At 45.1% G+C, this 27,002-nt stretch overlaps 1 protein-coding gene across 1 annotated transcript in view; it reads right to left on the bottom strand.

The window, feature by feature from the left end:
- Positions 1-27,002, bottom strand: part of LOC121009385 (glutamine synthetase-like) — a 122,119-nt gene that overhangs the window by 6,121 nt on the left and 88,996 nt on the right. The window contains exon 2 of the mRNA XM_040442473.1: positions 13,307-13,485. Within this exon, the coding sequence (XP_040298407.1) occupies positions 13,307-13,472 (166 nt within the window). The 5' untranslated portion in view covers positions 13,473-13,485. The remainder of the gene's footprint in view (positions 1-13,306; positions 13,486-27,002) is intronic.

The raw sequence follows: 27,002 nt of genomic DNA, 5'->3' as shown, positions 1-27,002 counted from the left end.
CCAGTAGTCTCAGACCCTGTCACTACTTCTAGGGATATTCAGGGATTCCAGGGCCTAGGTTTCCGGTGTATGAATATTCCCACCTTCAGAGTTTATTCATACTGACAGGAGTCAGGGCTAGGTTTAGGGTTTCCATAGGTGGTGACCGTTTCCCTTTCCCTAGACTTGAGGCCTAGTTCCTGGTCTTTTTCCTTCTGTTGTCATTCTGGTGTTCCCCCCCTCCCCTTACTCCGTGACATTATCAACTGCCCAAAAAAACGCCATTTTGTTTGTGTCAGTGCAGCAATGGATACCATTTCTGCACTGGTCGAACAACTGCTGGGGCAGTCTTTCGAGGTAGCTGACCTCCGCACGACCGTCTCACAGATCCATAGACCGCAGGTGGTGGGTTCCAGCAGCGGGAACCAGGCCTGTCCTGAACATAAGGTCGCTCTCCCGGATAGATTTTCCAGGGAAAGTGACAACTTTATTCGGTTCAGGGAGTCGTGCAAATTATATTTTAAACTACGTCCTAATTCTTCTGGGGAAGAGAGTCAAAGAGTGGGTATAATCATTTTGTTAATTAAAGGTGACGCTCAGTCTTGGGCTTTTTCGTTACTGACCGGATCACAGTCCCTACGGTCGGTAGATGAATTTTTGGAGGTGGCCATGTCCCTTGCAGTACGTATTGATAGACGCCTGAGGGAGAGAGCTAAGGTTCCTCATTCTCAGGACGTACTATCATATAAGGTGGCGGTCTCCTCCGACACTTTGGGTAGAGAGACACTTGAGTTCATGCCTGGTGACGAACCAATGCAGATGGGGGGGAGCTACCTCTGGACTTGGTGATAAGAACTTTAGGCTTAAAAAGAGACAGATTTTTCTCTGGAAAAAGGGGACATTTTGTGGCGCTAGATTCCAAAACTGTGGGAATTTAAATGTTTATTGACAGTGGGGCAGGGGTTAACCTAGTTGATGGTTAGTTCGTCCATATGCATGGGTTGACAACAAGTGCATTGGACAAAAATATTTCGGTGTTTGCAATTGATTCCGCTCCACTCACAAAAATGTTTGTCACAAATGGTGAAGGACATCCGTTTAAAAGTGGGTGATTGTAACAGCGACCTCTGTGCGGCACTGTTCCCCCACTCATCACCGTGATCCCGGGTGCCATGCTCATCTGTGTTCTCTGCTTCCAGCCTCTGTTGCAGCTCTGGACACTACTTGTACTCGGCTGCTGATGTGGCAGTACGCATCACTCCCTGGGCGGGGCTGAGTCATGTCATGTGATCTCGTTCACCTACCCTGGCTCTACTGCAGGTATTTAAGTGGCTCAGACCTTTACCCAGACGCCTCAGAGTCAAGGTCCTAATCTTGTGCTTCACGCTGCGTTCAGACCTGAGCGTACGGGATGGAGCACTCTGTATGAGCGATTGTATGCGCGTTTACAGACGCGGCTCCGGAACAAGCGAACGCCCATTGTCGCGCGTTCCCGCTGAAGTCTATGTACGGGAACGCGCGACAAGACGCCCCAAAGAAGCTCCTGTACTTCTTGGGGCGTCGGGCGTTTTACAGCGCGATCGTACGCGCTGTAAAACGCTCAGGTGAGAACCATGCCCATAGGGAAGCATTGGTTCTTGCCTGTTGAGCGTTTTACAGCGCGTAGGAATGCGCTGTAAAACGCTCAAGTCTGAACCCAGCCTAAGAGCTTGCTTACCACTCGTGTTCTTGACTTCATACTTCGTTCCTGGACTTCGTTTATCGTCTGATCCCTGCCCGCTTGCATTGCCTCTCTCGTTGCCAACCCGGATTGTCTGACCTTGTTCCTGTGCAGCCTACCCTGAACCATTGCTTATTCTGACTACGTCTCTGCCTCTTCCTCCGGTTCCTGTCTTGTTGCTCCTGGTAACGACCCTGCCTGTCTGACCACGTCTGTACTGTCGGTACCTTTGCAGGTACCTCCTGGCCTACCTGGACCAGCTGCCACTGACTGGTTTATGCTCTGGAGTAGCCCCTGGCAATTACCGACGGTCAAGCCTATCCTCACCATCTGAGGCTCTAGTGAAATCCGGGTAGTTGCTTAGTTACTCCCCTCCAGAGTATTGCTAGTCAGTGGCACAGTGGGTTCACATCCGCTGATCCGTGACAGTACTCTGAGGCCATGGACCCCGCTGGTCATCCCAAGACCGTCATTCATGATCTCTTACAGGAATTAAAGCGCCAGAGTGAACGACACGACGTATTGATGCAGTTCATGCAAAATGTTGCTGCTTGCTTGGATACCGCCAGTCGCTCCTCCACCTGCTACGCAGTGCAACTCCCGCTGCCAACCCGCTATGGTGGTAATCCAAAGACGTGTTCGGGATTCCTTAATCAATGCCTGATCCACTTTGAGTTACATGGGCAGAGGTTCCCTACACAGTGGTCCAAGGTTGCCTTCATCATATCCCTGCTGTCTGGAGGTCCAGAGACGACTAATCTGCAGTCCTTCCTGACTACCTTCCGGATGGTCTTTGAGGAGTCGGGTCGCACGTCCTTTGCTGCCTCAGCTCTGCTGCATCTACGTCAAGGTTCCGCGTCTGTGGGTCAGTACGCCATCCAGTTTCGTACCCTAGCGGCCGAACTGACGTGGAATGATGAAGCTCAACTGGCAGTCGTTCCTCCTGAAGAGTGCATGCAGATTGAGCGCCTTCGGATGACAGACCAGGACAGTCTAAGTCGCAAGGAGGAGAACTTATGTCTGTATTTTAGAGGCAAGACCCACTTTGTGCGTAACTGTACGCATAAGACGCAGGGGGCATTTCCCCCCCACTTTTATGGGGCGAAAAATACGGTATATACTACAGGGGACACTATACTGTATATATATATACTACAGGGGACAGTATACTGTATATATAATTACTACAGATGACAGTATGCTGTATATATACTACAGAGGACAGTATACTGTGTGTGTGTATATATATATATATATATATATATATATATACACTGCCTGTCCAAAAAAAAAAAGTCACCACCTGGATTTAACTAAGCAAATAGTTCTGAGCCTCCTATTGGATAATTACTGCATGGGCGATTATCTTTCAGCTGGCAACAAGTTATTTAACCCCAACTGGTGCAATGAGTTGCTTCTCATTTCTTAAACAACCATGTCGAAAGACACATCTCGTGGTCATGGAAAAGATGTTTGAGAAGGGTCAAATCATTGGCATGCATCAAGCAGAGAAAACATCTAAGGAGATTTCAGAAACTACTAAAATTGGGTTAAGAACTGTCGAACGCATTATTAAAAACTGGAAGGCTAGTGGGGACCCATCGTATTCGAGAAAGAAATCTGGCAGGAAAAAAATCCTAAATGATCGTGATCGGCGATCACTTAAACGTTTGGTGAAATCAAATCGAAGAAAAACAACAGTAGAACTAGGGGCTATGTTTCAATAGACACAAATGAGTCCTTAAATCTTGGATCTAGATATGTGGCAGTGTTGAGAATGAGTTGCAACTTTTTGCTTTTGTACCTCTTTTTCATGTCATCTATGACCCTTTGTTTTATTTCTCTGACAAGGCTGCTGTCAGATTCCCCCTAAGTTGTACATGCATATATTTTCCATGTTAAACGAAGAACAGAAGACAGGGTTGGATCTTTCTCTCCACTTAACACATCAGTAGAATCGCTCATTGGTGCGAGCACATCTCTGACGGTCTCCAGGATGGTGAAATCAGTGTCATTTGGCATAAGATACAATTTTTTCCGGTTCTCTGCCAGGACAGCACAGACAGCTTGTTGCTGTTCACAGAACCTCTCCACTATATCATAAATGGAATTCCACCGGGTCGGTTCATCGTGAATAAGCTTGTGTTCGGGTATCTGAAGTGCGTTTTGTTTTTCTTTTAGTGATCGTCTCATTTTATTTGATCGGCACTCAATGTCAATATCCAGGGCTTTGTTTACTGCCAGGTGCAAATTGTGACCAAAACATGGGACCCAGCTGTATGCTTCAAACACTCTGATGTTGTTAGAGGCATTATCTGTTGTCATTCCAGACATTTTAGATATGTTCAATTTCCAGTCTTCAGTTAGGGATTCCTTAAAGGGAACCTGTCACCGGGATTTTGTGTATAGAGCTGAGGACATGGGTTGCTAGATGGCCGCACATCCGCAATATCCAGTCCCCATAGCTCTGTACAATGCCCTATACCAGGGCTGGCCAACCTACGGCTCTCCAGCTGTTGTAAAACTACAATTCCCACCATGCCATGCTGTAGACTGATAGCTGTAGGCTGTCTGGGCATGCTGGGAGTTGTAGTTTTGCAACAGCTGGAGAGCCTCAGGTTGGCCAGCCCTGCCCTATACAATGCTCGTTTCCAGGGCTAACAGCCACCCTGCAATGCAAGCATGACCACTGCTGCTAGATTGCAGAGTGGTCGTGACTTGTAAACATGGAAACAAGCAGTGTATAATGAGATGGAAAAATGAATGCAGCCTGGAAAGGAGGCAATATGGAGATTCACAAGACATTAGTAAGTGCCTTGTATTATCTTTCTTTACATTTGCTTAAAGGATAACTGTCGTATTTATTTATTTTTTTGGAGTATTGGATTGTGGTGATTAATATCACCTTGGTGGCCCTATTTCAACTTTTCACAGTGTATTCAATTACCCCTTAATTCCACATTTTTGTTCCCTGTACGGCCTACTTTTACCTGTGCTTAAAATAGGGTTGCTAGGCATGGTCCGTCTATCTGTTGAAGGACGGAGCACGCAGCGTGCAGGCTCACATTACTGACAGGCAATGGGGGGATCTGTCGATGGCACTTTTATGCGGAGGGGCATCTGTGGATGGCACTGTTATGGGGTGGGGGATCTGTGGATGGCACTGTTATGGGGTGGGGGATCTGTGGATGGCACTGTTATGGGGTGGAGGATCTGTGGATGGCACTGTTATGGGGTGGGGGATCTGTGGATGGCACTGTTATGGGGTGGAGGATCTGTGGATGACACTGTTATAGGGGAGATCTGTGGATGACACCCCAATAACAGTGTCCCCCGCCGCTCACAACAGTATTTCTAGTAACAGTAATCCTTAACCTCTTAATAAATTTTACTAAAGTTGCGCTCTCCCCTGTATCAGCACTTACTAACAAGCATCCGGAGCAGGCAGAGTGGCTGGCAGCGTTACGTCACTCACTGACGTTGCGCGCCTGCTTCATTCATAAAGTGGGAGGAGAAGGCGCACAACGTCAGTGAGTGACGTAATGCTGCCAGCTGCTCTGCCTGCTCCGGATGCTTGTTAGTAAGTGCTGATACAGGGGAGAGCGCAACTTGAGTTAAATTTATTAAGAGGTTAAGGATTACTGTTACTAGAGCAGTGATTACTAGAAATACTGTTGTGAGCGGCGGGGCCCGGTGTAAGAGTACAGTGACTGCATCGGGCCCCACCGCAAGTTCCCGAACTCCAGCCCCTCCTCCCTCCCCACTGATACATCGCAGACTGTGATGTAAAATGGCAGCATTTGCCCCATAAGACGCAGGGGCATTTTCCCACCACTTTGGGGGGGGGGGGGGGGGGGGAGTGTGTCTTTTGGGGCGAAAAATACGGTACTCGGCAACAGCTTTGTTTAGTCGCTGTGCTTCCTCAAAGTCTTTGCCATATTTCCTCTGTCTTTCGAGCACAGGTATAATGCTAGTAGCCTGAGTGGGTTTATCTTTGGATGATGTAGTGGAATGGGTTTGCTTCTTATTCTGTGTAAGGAAAATAGAAGTCAACCTTCATTCATCACTTAAAAAAGGTTGTTTCACTTTAGATAATGGCATTTATCCTGTAGATAAAGTGAATACAAGACTCTTCCTATGTGCTGTGATTCTCCATATTGCCCTCGTTGCTGGCTTCATTCAATTTTTCCATCACCCTATACCAGGAGCGGCTCTCCAGCCTACAGCAGGGCATGATGGGATTTGTAGTTTTACAACAGCTGGAGAGCCGCAGTTTGCCCATCACTGCCCTATACAATGCTCGTTTCCAGGGTTAACAGCCACCCTGCAATGCAAGCATGACCACTGCTGCTAGTGCTAGATTGCAGAGTGGTCGTGACTTGTAAACATGGAAACAAGCAGTGTATAATGAGATGGAACCAGCCCGGAAAGGAGGCAATATGGAGATTCACAATACATTAGTAAGTGCCTTGTATTATCTTTCTTTACATTTGCTTAAAGTATAACTGTCGTATTTATTTATTTTTCTGGAGTATTGGATTGTGGTGATTAATATCTCCTTGGTGGCCCTATTTCAACTTTTCACTATGTATTCAATTACCCCTTAATTCCACATTGTTGTTCCCTGTAATTCCTGCCTACTTTTACCTGTGCTTAAAATAGGGTTGCTAGGCATGGTCCGTCTACCTGTTGCTAGGCATGGTCCGTCTATCTGTTGAAGGACGGAGCACGCAGCGTGCAGGCTCACATTACTGACAGCCAGGGACTGTAAGTAAATGATAAAAGCCAGGTCCTCCCCAGCAGCTGATAACAGTGCCTGGGCTGTGTGCACTTCTCCCTGTCCCTGCACTTGGCAGACGCTCCCTCACTCAGCAGAGCAGGAGAATGCAGAGTTGGAGCAGCGCAGAGCAGGGAAGGGAGATCTGCCGTCTGCTCAGTGTAGAAATGAAAGCAACATGTGGTAAGAGGACCCCTTTGTGCTGCAGGAGATTAACCCTTTAGGGGGGAGGGCTCTGGTTACTGACACTTTTGGGGGGCTATTGTTACTGGCTAGTGCATGTGAGGAGCTCAATGCATTGTGGGTAGTGAGGGCAGGCGGGATTAGCCTCAGGGTGAGGGCAGTGGCGGCCATCTTAACTAGGGAAATTGCAGTTAGATGAACAGCTAGATGAAGGTGCCGGTGAGGAAGAGACCGGGGAGAAGGTAAGCCCTCCTATTTAATAACTCTAGGGGAGGGACGACCAGGACCATAATAAATATCCCAAGGGGGGGGGAGAAAAGGGAGTGACATAACCAGCCAGGGGGAGCAATCATAGACAAACACCCCCGTGTGCGGAATGAACCACGAGCTGCAGGCAGAAGACATGGAACTTAACCCCTCGGACTCTAACTCCCAGTCTCTGCAGTCAAAAACGCCCTCGCTATGCGCTGTGGCGTTAACTAAGACAACCCCTTTAAGAAGAGAGCATGGGTAGGTAGGGTAGACTTAAAATTAGCTAACCTGTCGAGTTTTCAGCTCATTGTAGAGGTCAGGGTGATTGTCTGCCAAATGCTTAGCCAAGTTGCTGGTGTTTCCTGCTTTGCAATGGAGAGATTTGTAACACCTTTTGCAGACAGGTTTTTCTGTGTCTGTTGGCTACACGTCTTCACCAGCGATATTGTAGGTAAAATATACCCACACCTCACTCCGCGTCCTTGCTGAGGCCTTTTTTTCTACAAGTGGCAGATATGACAGGCACACAAGTTCTGCATCTCTCATTGGCGGCGACGGTGTATCAATGCCTTCTTTGTTATCACTGCGCCTAGAACAAGTGGAACCATTAGGGCTCTTTTACACGAGCGGATGCCGTGCGGGTAATCCGCTGCGTTGAAGAGAGCCAAGCCCCCTAGTAAATCATGCAGTCTCCATGGAGAATATTGTCTATAAACACAGAGGATGTCCACAAAAATTTCACAAGGTCTGGGGAGATTGGTGCGCATCCCCGCTCACCCTGCATACTACACATATGTACTCGGTAACTGACGTTCCCCCCCCTGACTCCCCAACTTATCAATAGTGAGTTTGCATCGTATACACTGTTATCTTTGATATAATGCCCCTTATGTACGTATTATGCATCTGTAAACTGTTTGTAACCCCAGCTATTATTATGCAACCTTCTACCAATGACTCCCAGCACACTTCCGTCCTTATGTAACTGTGCTCACTGTGTACCATACTTGTGCCATTTTCCTTTAATAAAACGAGTTTAAAAAAAAGAGAGCCAAGCCCCGCTCCGGACAGCAGAGACACGGAGCATTAACATGATCGATAATGCTCTTTGCCTCTCTGTGATCTTTTTACTACAAAATCACATTGACAACTTTATCTCGCTGTCATTTTGTAGTAAAAAGATCACAGGGAGGCTCAGAGCATTATCAATCATGTTAGTGCTCCGTGTCTCTGCTGTCCGGAGCGCGGCTTGGCTCTCTTTCACGCAGCAGATTCCACGCACGGCATCCGCTCGTGTCAAAGAGCCCTTACAGCATGTAGAGGTGCAGTACTAGTAAATTCACACCTCACATTGCTGCATTGTTCACTGTTATGCCTTTTCATAGGTATATAGATTGATATCCAATTATTCTAGTCAAGATGGATGTTCATTGCCTTTAAGAGCCATGCTCGACTATAGTTACAATTTTGTATGTCTTGAGTAGGCCAAAGTAAGGTCGCACAAAGGTTTCTGCTCTTTAGTGTTATTCTTCTCATGAATGTACCAGTCCGAGAAGAATCCTCCTTGTCTACTTGTAAATTTATGACGGGAGATAAGATAAGAAGCAGCTGGTGATAATTACCTATACAATTAGGCATTTATTAATGAAGCAAAATATATAATATTCATGTATTCATTTAATGAGCCTTAGTCCTTAGCATAAGACAATCAGTAGGACATATATATATATATATATATATATATATATATATATATATAAAACTTTATATTATATTGTTATATGTTATGAAGACAACATGTATCCAGTATATTATATATATTTCTCATTAGGAGAATATTCATCTCTAAAAGAGTGTCTGTAAAGATGGGTGTTTTGTAACAATTATCACATGTTGGTATGACAGAGGAGGTACTGATACGGTCCATAGATCAACAGTGTGAGAAACATTCAGAGAGACGCCTAGAGGTCTGTCTCTAATTGCTACAAGTGTCAGAATTAATTCCTATAGCTTTGAATTAATTAAAGCTTCTAAGGTCAAATGTATAGAATACGTTTTAATCAGACTTACATAGTTAACCCTTTATACTATGATGCAAATAGCTTACACAGTAGTGCCACCTAGGTATGAGTAGGTGACATTACAACAGTAGCAAAAGTGCATTCTGGGTAAGGTTATGATGTCATATTTCTTATCAATAGTCACGCCCATCCTACAATGATTGGAAAGTTCCAAACTAGGAAGGTGTGTCTAACTGATAAGTTTGTGATCATAAACCACACAAAGAGAGAGGAGGGGAAATACAAGTTGAGATCTCTAGAGGGGTCTATCAAGATGAAAGCCATGGTGAGATGCGCTATGATGGACTACCCAGCTTTCCCAGAAGTGAGATTCCTACTAGGACTTGGTAAGAGACACAGAGAATGATATTTCATTTTTTTAAGACTAATTAGATAGTGTGGGTGAAATTATACCATCTAGATTGGCGAATAAATAAATTAAATAATTGATCATCTCCATATTGAGATGTAGTCTAAGGATATTGTGAGGCTTCATTCTACCTGCAGAAGAATCAAGACTCATAATTTAGCAAAGCATTAAATGATTGCTTATATATATATATACAGTATATTGATAATAATATTCTTCGCCAAGCTAAGTGATGGATTCCCACAGGAAAGATTTGTTTCAAGTCCTTCTCATTTAAGATATGGTCTAGCAAAGATCCTAGATGCCTGTTATTTGTCTTAATAGTCTTACCAAAGTCATATATGTGAAAATAGTCCAGGATCGGGCGGAAGGATACAGTTATATACTTGAATGGATTTTCCCATTCTGGAAGTCATGTGATGTGTAGTTGGTTAGGGGGGGGCAGAATGTATTTAGCATTCCATATTGATGTCTAGGATTAGACAGGCCCGTCCTGATATCATGAGGTTTTCTCTGAACAGAAGTAATGTTTATAGCTTCTGTTCCTATTTTGATATCCTAACCTAATAATAGCTTTGTTATACTGTGACAAGTTATTTCCACTCACATGTATTGTTAAGCTTGTAATGCTTTATATCAACGCTGAATATATTCATTTGCATGTATCATTGTGTTTATTTCCTTATTTATGTTTATAATCTTAAAACCAATAAATGTGCATATTTTTATAATACCTGTGTATTATTGTATAATGCAGAAGTACATTGTTATCATTAACGTCATCTCACGTCAAAAGAACTTATTATCTGAGGAAATAGTCGGACTCAGATGTGAATTGTATCGATTAGGTTGTCTACAATGCACCAGGTCATGATTTTAAGAATTTATGACAAATTGAATAAATTTAATTTTTTATGGTTAATCATTTTTTATGATTAATAATTCTTAATTGAATTATTACCGCCCGACATCACAGTCACAACCTCATAGCGATTTGCTTGTGGCACAATGGCCACATGATTTTAGGTCGGTCGTCAGTGTGGTTCTAGTTGTGAAAAAAAATTATGCATATTTTTCAATGGCTTAAACCACACTTCGTTCATTAGGTGGGGTGGTGGTGGTGGTTGGGGGGGGGGGGGAAGGGGCTTCATAAAAATCGACACAGATTGGGGTTGTAAATGTGTGAGGCTGTGAGGTCAGCTGCTACATGATATACATTGTGGTGCTGGGGCCACGTTACATGATAGGGTAATTGTGAGGCACAGGTCCAACCGTTCCTAGTGATAAAACCCCCATGTGCCTTATAATAACCCTATCAAGTATCCATATTCTTGCATAATGGGCAACATGGGGTTTATGCATGAGCTACATGAACAGTCACTTTTTATTTGGCAAAGTCTTATGAATTCAATTCATGTGCCTCATATTAATAAGGCTACTTTCACACTTGCGGTAGCCTTTTCTGGCAGGCTGTTCCGGCGGGCAACAGCCTGCCGGATCCGTGCTAACACTAGCCCACTGTGCCGCCGGAAGTCCGCTCCAGACCCATTTACTATAATGGGGGCAGGCAGGAGGTCCGGCAAACAGGTGGAGAGGCGGCCGGACAAAAACTACAGCACGCTGCCCGAAAAAAAGGCTACCGCAAGTGTGAAAGTAGCCTAAGTGGCCTGTATTCTGTAACTCACATTAAAGCCACGGTTCGCCGCATCGCTGCCGAAATCCTGCGCCTGCGCCGTTCACTATTGTAATTCGGCGCAGGCGCAGTGAGTGAAGGCCGTTCTCCTGATGCCGGCTTCCTCACTGTGACGTAGTCGTGCAGGCCTGTGCCGAATACAGAAGTGAACCATGCCATCAATCAAGAGGAGCGAGGCGGGCAGAACAGAGGACCTGGGCGGGATAAAGGGTGAGTAGACGGAGCCTCTAGGTACTGAATCTACGGCCACATAGCACCTAGAGGCTCATTAGCATATTATAAAAGTGCTTATTTTACCAAAACGGCTGCAGAGAGAAAGGTAAAAAACATACTGTTATGTAGTGCTGACATTAGCGCATCGCTAATATCAGTCAGCTACATAACAGTATTTCTGGTGGTAGAAACCCTTTAACTCCATGTTGCCCATTATGTGAGATGGTACTTTGGTACTTACTAATAATGTGAGACACATGGGGTCTAGTCCAAAAGCATGTGCCCAGACTGACATAAAAAATAAGTGACCCCCATCATGTTTAAAACATGGTAGTAGCAAGATTGCAATTAATGAATCACATTAACCCCAAATCTTGCTGGCTGCCTGATCCATATATTTTTTGCCTGCCTTTACTTTGGGGCAGGCTAATCACTCTTGCACTGGGTGTGGGCTGGGTACCTGCTATGCTGGCTGCTTTTCATCGCACTAGTGCACATTGACTCGGGCTCGGGCTGAAGCTAGGGAGGACACAAGACACTCAGGAGGAGGCTGCTGCCGCTGGTGCCATTCGCCCGGGCTCACTAGCTCAGACGGCGCAGCAGTTTATTACCTCCCCCGTCCATCCTCCTGCTTTAATTAGACGCACAGTCATTGGTGGCAGTGGTGCGGGCAGCTTCAGAACCCGCTCACTTCATTGGGCTCAGTGGCGGCCGCGTCATAGGAGGGAGGGACATCCTCCCTCTCTCCCTCCTTCTCCACTGTCTGCCCACAGAACATAGCGCGAGCCAAGCGCCATGCTCTCTCAAAAGAGGAGATACTGGGCTGAACAGGTATTCTGTTTACGAATGAGTCCCGGTTTTCACTGTTCAGGGCAGAGGGCACACAGCGTGTGCGCGTCGTGTGGGTGAGCGGTTTGCTGACGTCAATGTTGTGGATCGAGTGGCCCATGGTGGCGGTGGGGTTATGGTATGGGCAGGCGTATGTTATGGACAATGAACACAGGTGCATTTTAATGATGGCATTTTTATTGCACAGAGATACCGTGACGAGATCCTGGGGCCCATTGTTGTGCCATTCACCCACGACCATCACCTCATGTTGCAGCATGATAATGCACGGCCCCATATTGTAAGGATCTGTACACAATTCCTGGAAGCTGAAAACATCCCAGTTCTTGCATGGCCAGCATACTCACCGGACATGTCACCCATTGAGCATGTTTGGGATGCTCTGGATCGGCGTATACAACAGCGTGTTCCAGTTCCTGCCAATATTCTGCAACTTCGCACAGAAGAAGAGGAGTGGACCAACATGCCACAGGCCACAATCAACAACCTGATCAACTCTATGCGACGGAGTTGTGTTGCACTGCGTGAGGCAAATGGTGGCCACACCAGACACTGACTGGTTTTCTGACCCACCCCCCTTCCCAGTAAGGCAAAACTGTGCACATTAAAGAGTGGCGTTTTATTGTGGACAGTCTAAGGCACACCTGTGCAATATTCATGCTGTCTAATCAGCATCTTGATATGCCACACCTGTGAGGTGGGATGGATTATCTCGGCAAAGGAGAAGTGCTCACTGACACAGATTTAGACAGATTTGTGAACAATATTTGAGAGTAATGGGTCTTTTGTGTATGTAGAAAATGTTTCAGATCTTTGAGTTCAGCTCATGCAAAATGGGAGCAAAACCAAAAGTGTTTATATTTTTGTTCAGTGTATATATATATATATATATATATACACACACACTACAGCGGACATTATACTGTATATATTAGAGGGCCTACCTTTTTAGGCAAGACACTCCTTATGCTTATAACCAAGACAAAAAAACTATTGAGTCCAGACTAAAGGTACTTTAATCCAAAAATGCACCAGCACCAATACCAACATAAAGGATAAGCATTACTGGAATTTCTCCTCCAAACCAGGCAACCAGATGTTTACCATAACTGGTCTATCCCCACATATCAGTGGTCAGGACCCTGCTGTATACATTAGGGGGGAGGTAATGGAATTCACAGCAGGACTGAGATTGGGGGGTGTATCTTACCTTCAATAGATTTGGGTTCATAGTTCAGGGTCCTCGTCTTGCAACGGACATTTTCTCCAGTTCCATCAATCCAGATGTACATAACCTGGACCATATCCTTCTGGGGCAGCTTCATGTACTTCTCCCTCAACGACTTGTTGAGCCTGGAACTGTGAGACACAGACATGGTGGGAGCTGATCTGCAACAGGGAAGAAAACCATTAGAAAAAGGGGGAAATTGCAGCTTCTTGACGCTCGCAACTAAAGTATGATTTCCATCAGACAGTAAAAGGTGCCCGTGTGGCAGGCGCAGCACTATGAAGTGCCTTTTGCGCTGTGGCATTAGAAGAATTTTGGTATCTCTGACTTTTAGTCTAACCAGACTGTCTATTACTCTGTAATTCCTCTAGCGCGGTTCTATGGAAACAGGTTTAAAGAGCACACCAAATGCTTGAAATAACTTCATTAACTTCAACTTTTCTTCATTTATAACACTGACATTGAGGTCTGCCAATTCAGGACCCAGCGGCAAGTCCTCCACGTCTCCCACCATAACACTTAGCGGGGTTGTCTCCTTCTCTTCCACCGAAGTGGCGGTCACCCCTACCGCTGGCCTTTCGGTCTCAGGTTGCCAGGGTTCTGGTCTCCTCCCTGAGCCGGGCCACTCTGCTAGGGTTACCCCTGTGGTAGGCACAGCACTATGAAGTGCGATTTGCTCTGTGGCATTAGAAGAATTTTGATATCTCTGACTTTTTAGTCTAACCAGACTGTCTATTACTCTGTAATTCCTCTAGAGCGGTTCTATGGAAACAGGTTTAAAGAGCACACCAAATGCTTGAAATACCTTTTTTATTAACTTCAAATTTTCTTCATATAACACTGCCGCCTCCGCAGCAGATACTTTATTCAACACGTGTTTTGTACATGAACTATCATAAAATGGCGGTATGCATAAAATGGTAGTTCAACTGTTTAATCTTGTCATTCAACATAAAATTGTGGATATATTTCTCTGTTTACGACTGTTAACAATAGACATTACTTCATAGAACAGGGTCCTAAGTGAAGCATCATCGATTCTTCCGGCGTTCTTTTTCAACTCTGAACTTAACACATTTCTTACAGTTCTGGTTTGTCTTTCCCAAGCTCCTCCTGTATGGCTTGCATGTGGAGCATTCATGTGAAAATCACACTGTTTCTCTAACAAATACTCAGTTACTTTTCCTTTATCGATCTCTTTTAGAGCTTTCTTCAATTCATTCTTTGCTCCGACAAAATTAGATCCTTGATCAGATCTAAACTCTCTGACAGTACCTCTAATGGCTATGAAACATCTCAAGGTGTTGATAAATGTGTCAGTTGACATATCTTCTAACATTTCCAGGTGAATTGCCCTGGAGCTTAGACATGTAAATGTTAGTCCATATCTCTTGTACTCCTTGCGGTTCTGTTTGGTGATGAATGGGCCAAAACAATCCATTCCGCTATAAAGAAATGGTGGTGATGGGTTTACACGATCTGCCGGTAAATCTGCCATTCTTTGTTCTTTGGTAGGTCTACGTGCCTTTCTGAAGACTACACTTTTACTTATATACTTTGCTATAACTTTGCTTCCTTTCACAATCCAGTAACAACCTTCTCTCAAACAGCTTTGGGTAAAGCTTCTTCTTTTATGCAAGGATTTGTTGTGGTAGTGATCAATAATCAATCTTATGAAGATAGAATTTTTGGGTAGAATTGCTAGATGCTTCACTCTGCTAGGTAACAATGCATTTTCCAGTCTACCTCCCACCTTCAGTATACCATCCTGCAGAACAAAATTAAGCTTGTACAATGGGTGGTTGTTTGGAAGCCTTTTAGGTTCTTGACTAAGTCCCTTTAACTCTTCACTGTAGAATCTCTGTTTAATGAGTCTTATGACTGTTTCTTCAGCTTTCATTCTTTCTTCTACATTCAACAATTCCTTCTTTCTGATTCCATTTGCCAAACGTTGAATTTGAGCTACTACATCTATGACCTTATGCCATTTTGAACATCTGGCTAGTCTTTCAAGTATGTCATCTTGACACTTGGCAGCAGTGCTCAATGTTTGTACAACTTTTACTTCTGGATCACCCATAGACAATTCTGCGTACCCTTTCCTTTTCCCAAAGGAACTCTGGGCCTGTGAACGATTTGAATTTTTCAATTCTGTTACATTCAGGCCTCTTGAAGCATGATCTGCTGGGTTATGCTTTGTGTCAATGTTCTAGATTTGTTATTTCCCGAATTTTCTCAACTCTGTTGGCGACAAAGATATGGAATCTTCGAGCTTCGTTGTTTATGTATTCTAGGACAACTTGTGAGTCTGTCCAAAAATATTCTTCATTTATTTTCAACTCCAAATCAGAAACTTGCTTACTGATGCTAAAACAGCTGCTGTCAGTTCAAGTCTTGGTATTGTCTGAATACTGGTAGGTGCAACTCTGGCCTTCCCCATAACCTGGGCACAGTGTATCTTTTCTGCTCCTATCACTCTGATGTAGGAGCACTGACCATAGCCATAACTACTGGCATCTGAAAAGTGATGAAGTTCTATTTTCTTGTACTTTCCGAAACCATGAGGTACAAAACATCTGGGTATCCGAATTTCTCTTAAGTTTTGCAAGTCTCTTATCCAACTCTCCTCAAATTTTCAGGTATAGGCTCATCCCATCCCAACTTCTGTCTGCATAATTCTTGTAGTATTTCTTTTGCTCTGAGGATTACTGGGGCCAAGAATCCCAATGGATCAAATATAGAAGCCACTGCGGAAAGAATGGTACATCTAGTTGCAATTTTCTCTTTAATAGATACTTCAAAGAAGAACTTGTCATTCTCTACATTCCATCCCAATCCAAGTACATTCTGAACTGGAAGATAATCATAATTGAGATCTGCATTCTTCATTGTTGATGCACGTTCAGAGTCACTGATGGATTCCAGTACCTAAACTCTTGGCTTTCTTTCACTAGTTTGATTGCAGATTCTGTGGACTCTAGACTTATAAGACCATCATCTACATAAAAGTTTTTCTTCAGAAAATTTGCTGCTGATGGGAAATCCTTTTCATTCTGATTGGCCAGGTACTTTATACCATAATTGGCGCAATCTGGGGACAATGCTGCTTCAAACAAGTGTACTTTTATTCTGTATTCTGCTGGCTCTCTATCTGTATCTCCGTCCTCCCACTATAGGAACCTCAGGAAGTCTCTATCTTCATTCTTCACATGAAACTGGTGGAACATCTTTTCAACGTCACACATGACCGCTACGGGATACTTTTCTGAATCTACAGAGTACTCCAGGCAGAGTGTTTGTTTGTAAGATCTGGTCCTTTTAGTAGATCATTCAATGCAACACCATTGTACTTTGCTGAGCAATCAAATACTATTCTAATCTTATATGGTTTCTTTGAGTGGTAGACACCTTGATGTGGGATGTATCACACTTCTTCTTTAGGTTGATTATTAACTTTCTCTGCATGTCCTTCTTCGAGGATGCCTTCCATGAATTTCAAATAATCCTGCTTGAATTTGGGATCTCTTCCCATCTTTTTCTTCAAACATTTCAATGTTGCTAGGGCAAGATTTCTGTTATTTGGCAGACGAGGTCGTTCTCTAAAAGGTAAGGGTATTTCAAGATGACCGTGTTGATTCTGCTGAATACTTTCTTCAAGAATGTGTACGAACTTTGTCTTCTTGGGATACACTCTTTTCTTTGGAATTTATGTCTGCAAAGTCGGATTCAAGGATCGTGATTATTTTTGCTGGACTTACAGTTGGTAACTCTTGGACAGATATTCGATGACACAATCCTGTCACCTGTCTTGAGTTTGCGATCTGCTGTTTTCCTACAACACCCCATCCTAGATCAGTTTGAACAGCGTAGGGTTTACCCTTTTCTCCTGTGATTACCTTTCGTGGTACCAAGGCTTCGAGACAATCGTAACCTATCAACAGTCCAACACCAAACTCCTTCAGCGGGGACATTTCATGAGATATGACAGATAGGTGCTGCCATTTATTGACTGTTTCACAGGTAGGTATGCGATCTCGATCTAGAGGTATATCATCTTTTGTATAAGCTGGAGGTAGATCTAATATGAAGTTTGAATGAAGTCCTCTAACTCAGTCCTTTGACCCTTTGACTGTTCACTAATGTGTCTCTTCCCGTCATCGTGGTGAGTTTGAGCTTCACTGGTTCTGTAGCCACTTGTAATTTCTTGCAGATTTCTTGATAAATGAAGGTGACGTCACTCTGGGCATCCAGTAGTGCATAATTTGCGTATACCTTCTTGTTCCTCCTTTTAGGATTTGAAATGCAAACTGTTACAACCATTGATGTACCGTTGTTTCTCCTTCCCTCGCTCTGCAAGTGAATTCCAATACTTTCTTTTCTTCCTCAGTATTTTTAGGTATTGAGGATTTATCTTTCTTTGGACGTTCTTCATGTAGTGGTGTAGGATGGCGTCTTTTGAAAAAGCTGCATGTGGCCTTTTTCTTACACTCCTTAGTAACATAGCCTTTTCTTAGACATCCAAAACACAGTTGGTTATCAAGTACAAATTTTTTCTTTTCATCTGGGGACTTCTTCAATTGTTGGCACTTGTGTATGGAGTAGTTCTCTCCACAGAACATACATTTGAAGGTAGTCTGAAGACTTGTCGGTTCTGTCTCTCTACTGATCCCAGTAGGGACTTTGAACTTGCTCTCATAGGTATCTGGACCTTTAGCTGCTGTGTTGGTTGCAAAGCTAGTTGCTCTTGTGCGCCTTATGTCTCTTGCAGGCCTTTCTTCTAAGGATTTTAAGACGTATGATGATGTTACTGGATTACATGCTATCTGTGCTTTCTTATTAATGAACTCAGAGAACTCTTTAAAACTTGGGAAGTCCTTACCTACATCTAACTGTTCAGTCACATAGCGATTCCATTTAGAAGCCACTTCTTCAGGTAGCTTAGTTAGCATCCTGTGCGTTTCTAGATAGTCGTTCAGTACTTCTAGTCCTTGAACATGTGGGATGGCATTGCTGCTGCTTGCAGGAAGTCATCATACTTTTGGAGTCTGAAGTGTTCTTTAGGACCTATTTTAGGCCATTTATTCAGTTTCTCTCTAAAGGCTCTTTGTACTAAGAAAGGATGACCATATCTTGCATTCAATTTTTCCTAAGCTTGCTTGTAGGCTTCGTCTTTTCTATAGAAGATACCTTCAAGAACTTCCTTGGCTTCTCGACCAACATATCTCTAAAGGTAGAATAACTTGTCAACTGGACTGAAGCAATGATGCTCAATGATCATCTCAAAACTTGCCTTCCACTCTATGAAGTCTAGCTAGGACTGTTCTCTGTGGTCTTGCTGGGACAATGGTTGTAACACTCTCCTGAGCATTGCAGTGAAATCTAGGAATAGAATCATTCGGTTCTATTTTCTTACTTAGTTCTGCTTTAGGGGAGTCCTCGTCTTCATTTTTTCCCATTAGAGATAGAAGGTAAGTTCACACACTTTTTTCCTTACACTGGACTAGGTCTCTCTTTGTCTTTCTGAGCAGGGATGGAAGGATAATGACTTATTTCTAGTGATGAGCGAGCATGCTCGGCCGAATACTGGTTCGGCTCGAGCATCGCTATGCTCGGCACATGGCGGTACTCGAGCGCCATGCTCGAGTCTCCTTCCCGCACGTTTTGCGGCTGCTAAGAAGCTAATAAACGTGCAGGTAAGTACTGCCATCACCTTAATGCCAGTAGCCATGTTAGCTGCTGGCATTATAGTGATTGGCTGGCCGGAATGCATCATCGGGTGCTATATAACACAATAGTCAGGGAGAGCAGAGCGTAGGAAGGGAAAGGCAGTGTAGGGAGCAAAATTCAGTTATTATTCTAAGAAAGCTTTTCAAAGACCCAAAAGTCCTTTTAAGGACTACTGTGTGTGTGTGTGTGTTTTAGAGCAGCAATATATTTTTACCTGCGCTAAATTGATCAGTCTCAGGAACATCCGTGCTGAGGAAGGGACAGATAGTGCAGGGAGAGAAATTTGCTGTTTTTACTACCAAAAGCTTTTCAAGGACCCCAAAGTCTTTTTAAGGACTACTGTGTGTGTTTGACAGCAGCAAGATATTTTTCTTAAATACCTATTAGTGACATATACTGTACATCACCCCCACATTTATTGTCTATAGCGTACGTTTAATACACATCTGTGACATATACAGTACGCCATCCGAAAATTGTTTCTTTAGCCTAAATTTAAATAATCAGGGCTCAGTCCTCATCTACTGTCTCTGTAGTGTGTGCGTGTAATACACATCCGTGACACATACAGTACTCCATCCGAAAACTTTTTCTTTAGTGTAAATTTTAATAATCTGGGCCTAATCTAGTGTCAATATTGTGTGGCTTTCTGTGACATATAAAGTACGCCATCCGGACTGTAAAACAATCTGCGCCACATCTAGTGACAAAACCATTAATATGAAGAAGGCGAGCACTAAGGGACGGGGAAGTGGGCGTGATGCTGATGGTGCACGCAGAGGCCGTGGCCCTGGGCACAATGAAACTGTGCCTGCTGCCAGAGCACCAGAAAAAAAAAAAAACATCCACCGTACCAAGCTTCATGTCCAACTTAGCTGGGCGGCGCAGGACAACACTGTCCAAGTCGGACCAGTGCGAACAGTTGGTCGGTTGGATTGCTGAAGATAATGCTTCCAGTCGGTTAAGCACCACCTTCTCTTCCACCAAGTCCAGTCTCTGTAGCCAAAAGTCTGGTCAACCGAATCCTCACTCTGATCATCCTTCCTCTCACCATGGAGAGGCTTGCCAAACGAGTGATCCCACACTTGGATATTCCAAGGAGTTCTTTCCAGCGCCACTATTACATTTGGCCCTCGCGCCCGGCTCGCTTGAAGAGGGACCTGAGATATTGTGCCCTGATTCCCAACCTCTTGAGCCTTCACAGTCTGAAGAAGATGATGGTGGTGAACGGCAATCATTCGTTCACGAGGTGGATGATGATGAGACACAGTTGTCAAGCACTGAGGTTGTGGTTAGGTCAAGTCAGGAGGATGAGCAGAGTGAGGAAGCGGAAGAGGAGGTGGTTGACGATGAGGTCACTGACCCAACATGGGAAGGTGAAAAGCCAAGCGAGGACAGCAGTACAGAGAGGGAGGGATCCGCAGCACCGCAACAGGCTGGGAGAGGCAGTGGGGTTGCAAAAGGGAGAAGTCGTCCCACATCAAACAGGCCCGCAACTGTTACACCGAGCACCCCTATGAGCAAAACTAACTTGCCAAGGGGTAGGTGTTCCACAGTATGGCGCTTTTTTGAGGAAAGTGCAGATGATAAAAGAGTGGTAGTTTGCAACCTGTGCCGTACCAAAATGAGCCAGGGCGTGAACACTAGCAACCTCACCACCACCAGCATGATGTCAAGGATGGTGTAGCAGGAAACAATAAGTAACAAATAAAGATCCGACTGACTTGATCCCAAACTAAGGAACAAAAGGGTGAGCCCTATTAATGCCCTAGAGCTCTCCCTCACTGCTCAGCCCATGCAAAGATCTCAATGATAGAAAGTTGCATGTCCACGTACCTTAGACTGAGTGACACCTGCAAACCCTATAATAGTGAGGGGACACGACCACCGGCTCCCTGCACTCAATATGGAGGGAGTCAGGGTCACCTAGAATCAAGCCAACAGGAAGACACAAATACAGAAATAGACTTATCTTGAGGAACCAGCAGTAGCAACTTCAAGCAGTGAAACCAATCCAGGAAGTAGTATAAACCGCAAAGTGAAGCAGTATGGGAGAAGATATATAGGGAGGCAATCACTGCTAATAGATGACAGCTGGGAGAGGTGTCAAAGCGACAGGGAGGAATGCGGAGGCGGCGCTGAGCTGTAGAAGGCAGCGCTGAAGACAGGGAAGGCGGCGCTGGGCACCAGACGGCGAGGGGTGCGGCCGGGCACCCTGTATCAACTGACCTCTCCTTGGGCACCTTAAGTAAGTGATTGACAGGTTATAAAAAACTGTTTTTTGGGCAAATAGAGCCACAGTAAAGGTTTAATAAGGCCAGCTTAGGATTCTTTTTATTAGTCTGGACATGAACATATGTTTAGGTTAGAGGGGTTAAATCTGATGACAGAATCCCTTTAAATAATGCAGCTGCGCCTCCCAGGCTTGAGCAGGTATATGTGTGAATATGGATTAGGCCTCATGCACACGACCGTTGTGTGCATCCGTGGCCGTTGTTCCATTTTCCGTGATTTTCTGCGGACCCATTGACTTTGTATGGGTCCGTTGAAAACTCGGAAAATGCACCGTTGTTCATCCACGGCCGTGATCCGTGTTTCCTGTCCGTCAAAAAAATAGGACCTGTCCTATTTTTTTGACGGACAACGGTTCACGGACCCATTCAAGTCAATGGGTCCGTGAAAACACGGATGCACACAAGATTGGCATCCGCGTCCGTGATCCGTGGCCGTTGGCAACTTTCACACACATGGATCGCAGATGCATAAAAGCTTTTTCAGATATGATCGCCGTCTGCATAAAAGCTTTTTCAGATATGAGTTTTCACTTCGTGAAAACTCATATCCGACAGTATATTCTAACACAGAGGCGTTCCCATAGTGATGGGGACCCTTCAAGTTAGAATATACTACGAACTGTGTACATGACTGCCCCCTGCTGCCTGGCAGCACCCGATCTTTTACAGGGGGCTGTGATCCGCACAATTAACCCCTTAGGTGCCGCACCTAAAGGGTTAATTGTGCGTATCATAGCCCCCTGTAAGAGATCAGGTGCTGCCAGGCAGGAGGGGGCAGACCCCCTCCCTCCCCAATATTATATTCATTGGTGGCCAGTGCGGCCTCCCCTCTCCCCCCCCCCCCCAGTTAAAATCACGTTTCGAATCCCCCATCATTGGTGGCCAGTGCGGCCTCCCCTCTCCCCCCCCCCCCAGTTAAAATCACGTTTTAAATCCCCCACCAGTGCGGCCTCACATCTCCCCCTTCCTTGTTAAAATCACGTTCCGAATCCCCCATCATTGGTGGCCAGTGTGCGGCCTCACATCTCCCCCCCCTTGTTAAAATCAGGTTCCGAATCCCCCATCATTGGTGGCCAGTGCGGCCTCACATCTCCTTCCCCCCTTGTTGAAATCACGTTCCGAATCCCCCATCATTGGTGGCCAGTGCGGCCTCACATCTCCCCTCCCCCCCTAGTTAAAATCACGTTTCCCCATCATTGGTGGCAGTGGAGAGTTCCGATCGGAGTCCCAGTTTAATCGCTGGGGCTCCGATCGGTAACCATGGCAACCAGGACGCTACTGCAGTCCTGGTTGCCATGGTTACTTAGCAATTTTTAGAAGCATTATACTTACCTGCGAGCTGCGATGTCTGTGACCGGCCGGGCGCTCCTCGTACTGGTAAGTGACAGGTCTGTGCTGTAAGCAATGCACCGCACAGACCTTTCACTTACCAGTAGGAGGAGCGCCGGCTGGTCACAGACATCGCAGCTAGCAGGTAAGTATAATGCTTCTAAAAATTGCTAAGTAACCATGGCAACCAGGACTGCAGTAGCGTCCTGGTTGCCAAGGTTACCGATTGGAGCCCCAGCGATTAAACTGGGACTCCGATCGGAACTCTCCACTGCCACCAATGATGGGGGAACGTGATTTTAACTAGGGGGTGGGGGGGGGGAGATGTGAGGCCGCACTGGCCACCAATGATGGGGGATTCGGAACGTGATTTTAACAAGGGGGGGGGAGATGTGAGGCAGCACTGGCCACCAATGATGGGGGATTCGAAACGTGATTTTAACTGGGGAGGGGAGAGGGGAGGCCGCACTGGCCACCAATGAATATAATATTGGGGAGGGAGGGGGTATGCCCCCTCCTGTCTGGCAGCACCTGATCTCTTACAGGGGGCTATGATACGCACAATTAACCCTTTAGGTGCGGCACCTGAGGGGTTAATTGTGCGGATCACAGCCCCCTGTAAAAGATCGGGTGCTGCCAGGCAGCAGGGGGCAGTCATGTACACAGTTTGTTGGATATTCTAACTTGAAGCGTCCCCATCACTATGGGAACGCCTCTGTGTTAGAATATACTGTCGGATATGAGTTTCACGATCTAACTCAAATCTGATGGTATATTCTAACATGGTGATGGGGACGCTTCAAGTTAAAATATACCATCGGATTGGAGAAAACTGGTATTAACTCCACTCCCCAGCCAGCCCTCACCTCAGCCACTTGAAGTTGAACCAACCGAACTGTACCCAGTACTGCGCATGCGCCGCCGGCCGAGCCAGCCAGCCACCGACACTCCAGCAGCTCAACTTGCAGCTTCCTAGTACGTGTGCAGCACGCCAGACCTGCAGGGTATAGCGAAGTGAGGTCACGGTTATGGGCAATCGAGGGTTGCTCACTGTTTTGGAGAACCCTGGGCAGGCATGCGGCAGTGAAGGAGAGGTAGACACAGTTCCTCTGGGGCACACTCGGTATGTAGGGACCAGGCCTGATGGTGGATGAGGTGCCCTGGATGTTACAGGTATTTTGAGTGCCTGGGGCAAGGTCCCTTTTGGATTCGTGACGCCAGTGCCTGTAACAGTGGCACACCGATTTATAGTTGGAATAAGTGAGGTACACAGGTGGTATAGTGAACCAAACGTTGCTTTACTTAACAGTCCAACTTTGTACATGCAGATGGTAATACAGTCCTTTTAGATCAAGTTCTTTACAAGCAGGCTTACTCCACAAGATGGCAGGTATTGATCATGCAAGATACTCAGAGGGTAAATCCACAATGCACTCAGAATCAGGTTGTACCTTTCTTCAGAAATAGCGTACACTGTCCTTTCTAGAACTCCTGTCTGGTTTCAATCCCAAGGCCCGGATGCCTAAATGGTGGCTTAAATCCTTGGTATATATATATCTTCCTCTCGTATTAAATCCTTGCTTTGCTTCCTACAGCATCTGCCTATCAGGGTTACTTATCTTTGCTTGTAATATCCTTGCTTGACTGGTGAAGGACTGTGGGTTTCTCCCAGGAGGTTCTGTCCTGCAACTGGGGTGTCTTCAGAGCTAACTGAGGCTCTCTTGGACTACAGGCAGACTAGGATTCTTCACTAGCCTCCTGGTCATAGCTAGCAGCCGGGGCTATCAAGCTGCATGTAAGGAGGAGGCCCTCAGCATATCTCTGGCTGGTGCCTTCTAACTTCTGTCTCTGCAGACTCCTGACTCTGAACTCACTCTCCCTGTCTGGGCCTGAACATTTATACTAGGGGCTCCCTATCTCCCTCTAGTGTCTGGGATGTCTAACTGCACCCAACTAGGCCTGCTAAGCATTAACACAGGGGAACATTGCATATAAAAACACATTAGAAAATACATTAAATGCATAATAAAATATAACATTTCTGTCCCTTGTGAGTAGGAGTACACGCACACCAATTGACCCTTGTGTAGTGCCCACGCCTATCTAGTGGGACACTACACGTGCTGCTCCTAGTCTGCAACCCCGCCTCCTCCACTTACGGCGAACCAACGCCCAGACTGCCTCTCTACCTCCGCCGGCTCCAAGTCCGACCGCCACCTATCACAGCACCACTCCCGGCCCACTCGCCACATTTTTATTTATTTTTTATCCTCAGTCGGAGGCGGGCCCCGAGTGGCGTAGGGTCCCATAGCCATTGCTATGGCGATCCCTACGCCACTGAGTATGACACTGGTCGTCATAAATCACTCAGTCACACTGTGCTGATCAGATAGGGGTGTGTTAGCGCCACCGTGTGGTACATTTTGGGTATTATTTTGTAACTTCATCATTTGTTTTGCAATTGTATTGATTTTATATTCTTTGTTTTATAATAAACGATTATATATTTTTACATATACAATTGTGTTAGAGGCGTGTTTATGTCCGCCCGAAGGATAATATCATTTTTATGTTTTCTCTTATCGTCTCTTTTATATGAAGATTCTTTTATATAGAAGATATATGACACAACCTGCATTTAATGCTGCAACCCCATTCAGTTGGTCTTGCAGCCAAAATCGCTGTGTAGCCCCAGCCTAAAGCTGGGTTACCACACAACACCATGTTTTAACCACACAGCAATTTTTAGAACCAGTTAAAGTCTATGAGACTATTCACATGACCGTTTTTTTTATGCCAGTGACGAGCGAGCGTCCTATTTTTGCAGGGTTTAATGGCCAAAAAGACCAAATTGAAATGTCTAACAAATGTTAAAAACAGGTATACTCTGGCCTTTCAGGGGTTAAAATAAAATAAAAATAATAATAATTCTCACCTCATCAATTTGCACTCACAGGGACACTCACTCTTCATGGGATGCAGCAGGACTTGTGCTCCCAACGTAATGACATCACTGCACTGGAAGAGTCATTTCCTGCTGTCTCCAGGGAGGAGCGAATGTCCCCGTGCATTCAAGTGGATGAGGTTTTTTGATTTTTTTCTGCACAATCAGAATGGGGGGCACTACAAAGGCGCATTATTCCTACTGGGGGTCACTATAAGAGGGCATTATTCCTACTGGGGAGCACTAAGAGGGGGCATTCTTCCTACTGGGGAGCACTAAGAGGGGGCATTCTTCCTACTGGGGAGCACTAAGAGGGGGCATTCTTCCTACTGGGGAGCACTAAGAGGGGGCATTATTCCTACTAGGGGACACTAAAAGGGGGCATTATTTCTACTGGGGAGCACAAAGGTGTCCATTAATCATACTGGGGGGCACTAATGTGGGGATACTATCAGGGCTATTTGATGTTGAGGGGCATTATGTATACAGTGACAGCACTTCAGGGGTTGGGATGTTAAAAGAACTCTAGTAAAACAGATGCAAAATGACTATTAAAAACGTATACATGGCAGAAAAATTGATGCATACACTGATGCAAAATGGCCGTGAAAAACTAACAGTGTGAATGTAGCCTTGAAGGAAAAAAATGTCAGTTAAAAAATGCAAAACAGTCCAATTGAAGTCAAACCTGCCAACAATATTTTAGCATACAGATGTAGTAAAGCAGAGTTCGTCATGTGGCACGACTACTCTTGATATTGTTTCCTCTTATTCCTACTGCATTATCTTATGGATAAATGCCCGGCCCGTCTCAGGACACAGTCCCATTTGCTTGAATGGGGTCCACGAGGCAATCCGCATCCGTCAATCCTCACCGCAAAAGAGAAGTGAATGCGCTACTTTTTTGCAGTGCAGAGGCGCAGACAGAAAAACCCACGGAAGCGCTCTGTAGTGCATCCGTGGGTTTCCGATCCGTGCCTCCGTTCCGCACCGTATCTCCCGGATTGAGGTCCCATTCAAGTGAATGTTTGCGGGCTGCAATATGGGCACGGGACGGCATGTGCAGATCTAAGAATAGTCAAAATAAGGGCAAGAATATACATCAGAATATATATAAGCGTATGAAGGCACACTCTCAATTGTTGTTGCGCAGAATAAATATATAGGGGCAATGTATTGCAAAGGGATATGTCTTTATTTAACAATACTAAAAATGTTGTGGTCTAATTGCTATAAAATACAATTATAAATATACAATTAAAATATACAGTTAAAATTAAAATATGGACGGCCCTCCTTGTGTGCAGTGATTCTGCACTAATGCTGAACCTTGGATGCTACAAGGTGCCTAGTACTGGCTGAATACACAAAAGTGCTATATGCA

This window comes from Bufo bufo, chromosome 8 (genome assembly GCF_905171765.1).
Source record: "Bufo bufo chromosome 8, aBufBuf1.1, whole genome shotgun sequence".
Taxonomy (NCBI): domain Eukaryota; kingdom Metazoa; phylum Chordata; class Amphibia; order Anura; family Bufonidae; genus Bufo; species Bufo bufo.
Note: the sequence above shows the minus strand (reverse complement) of the source record. Positions and strands in the feature narration are given on the sequence as shown.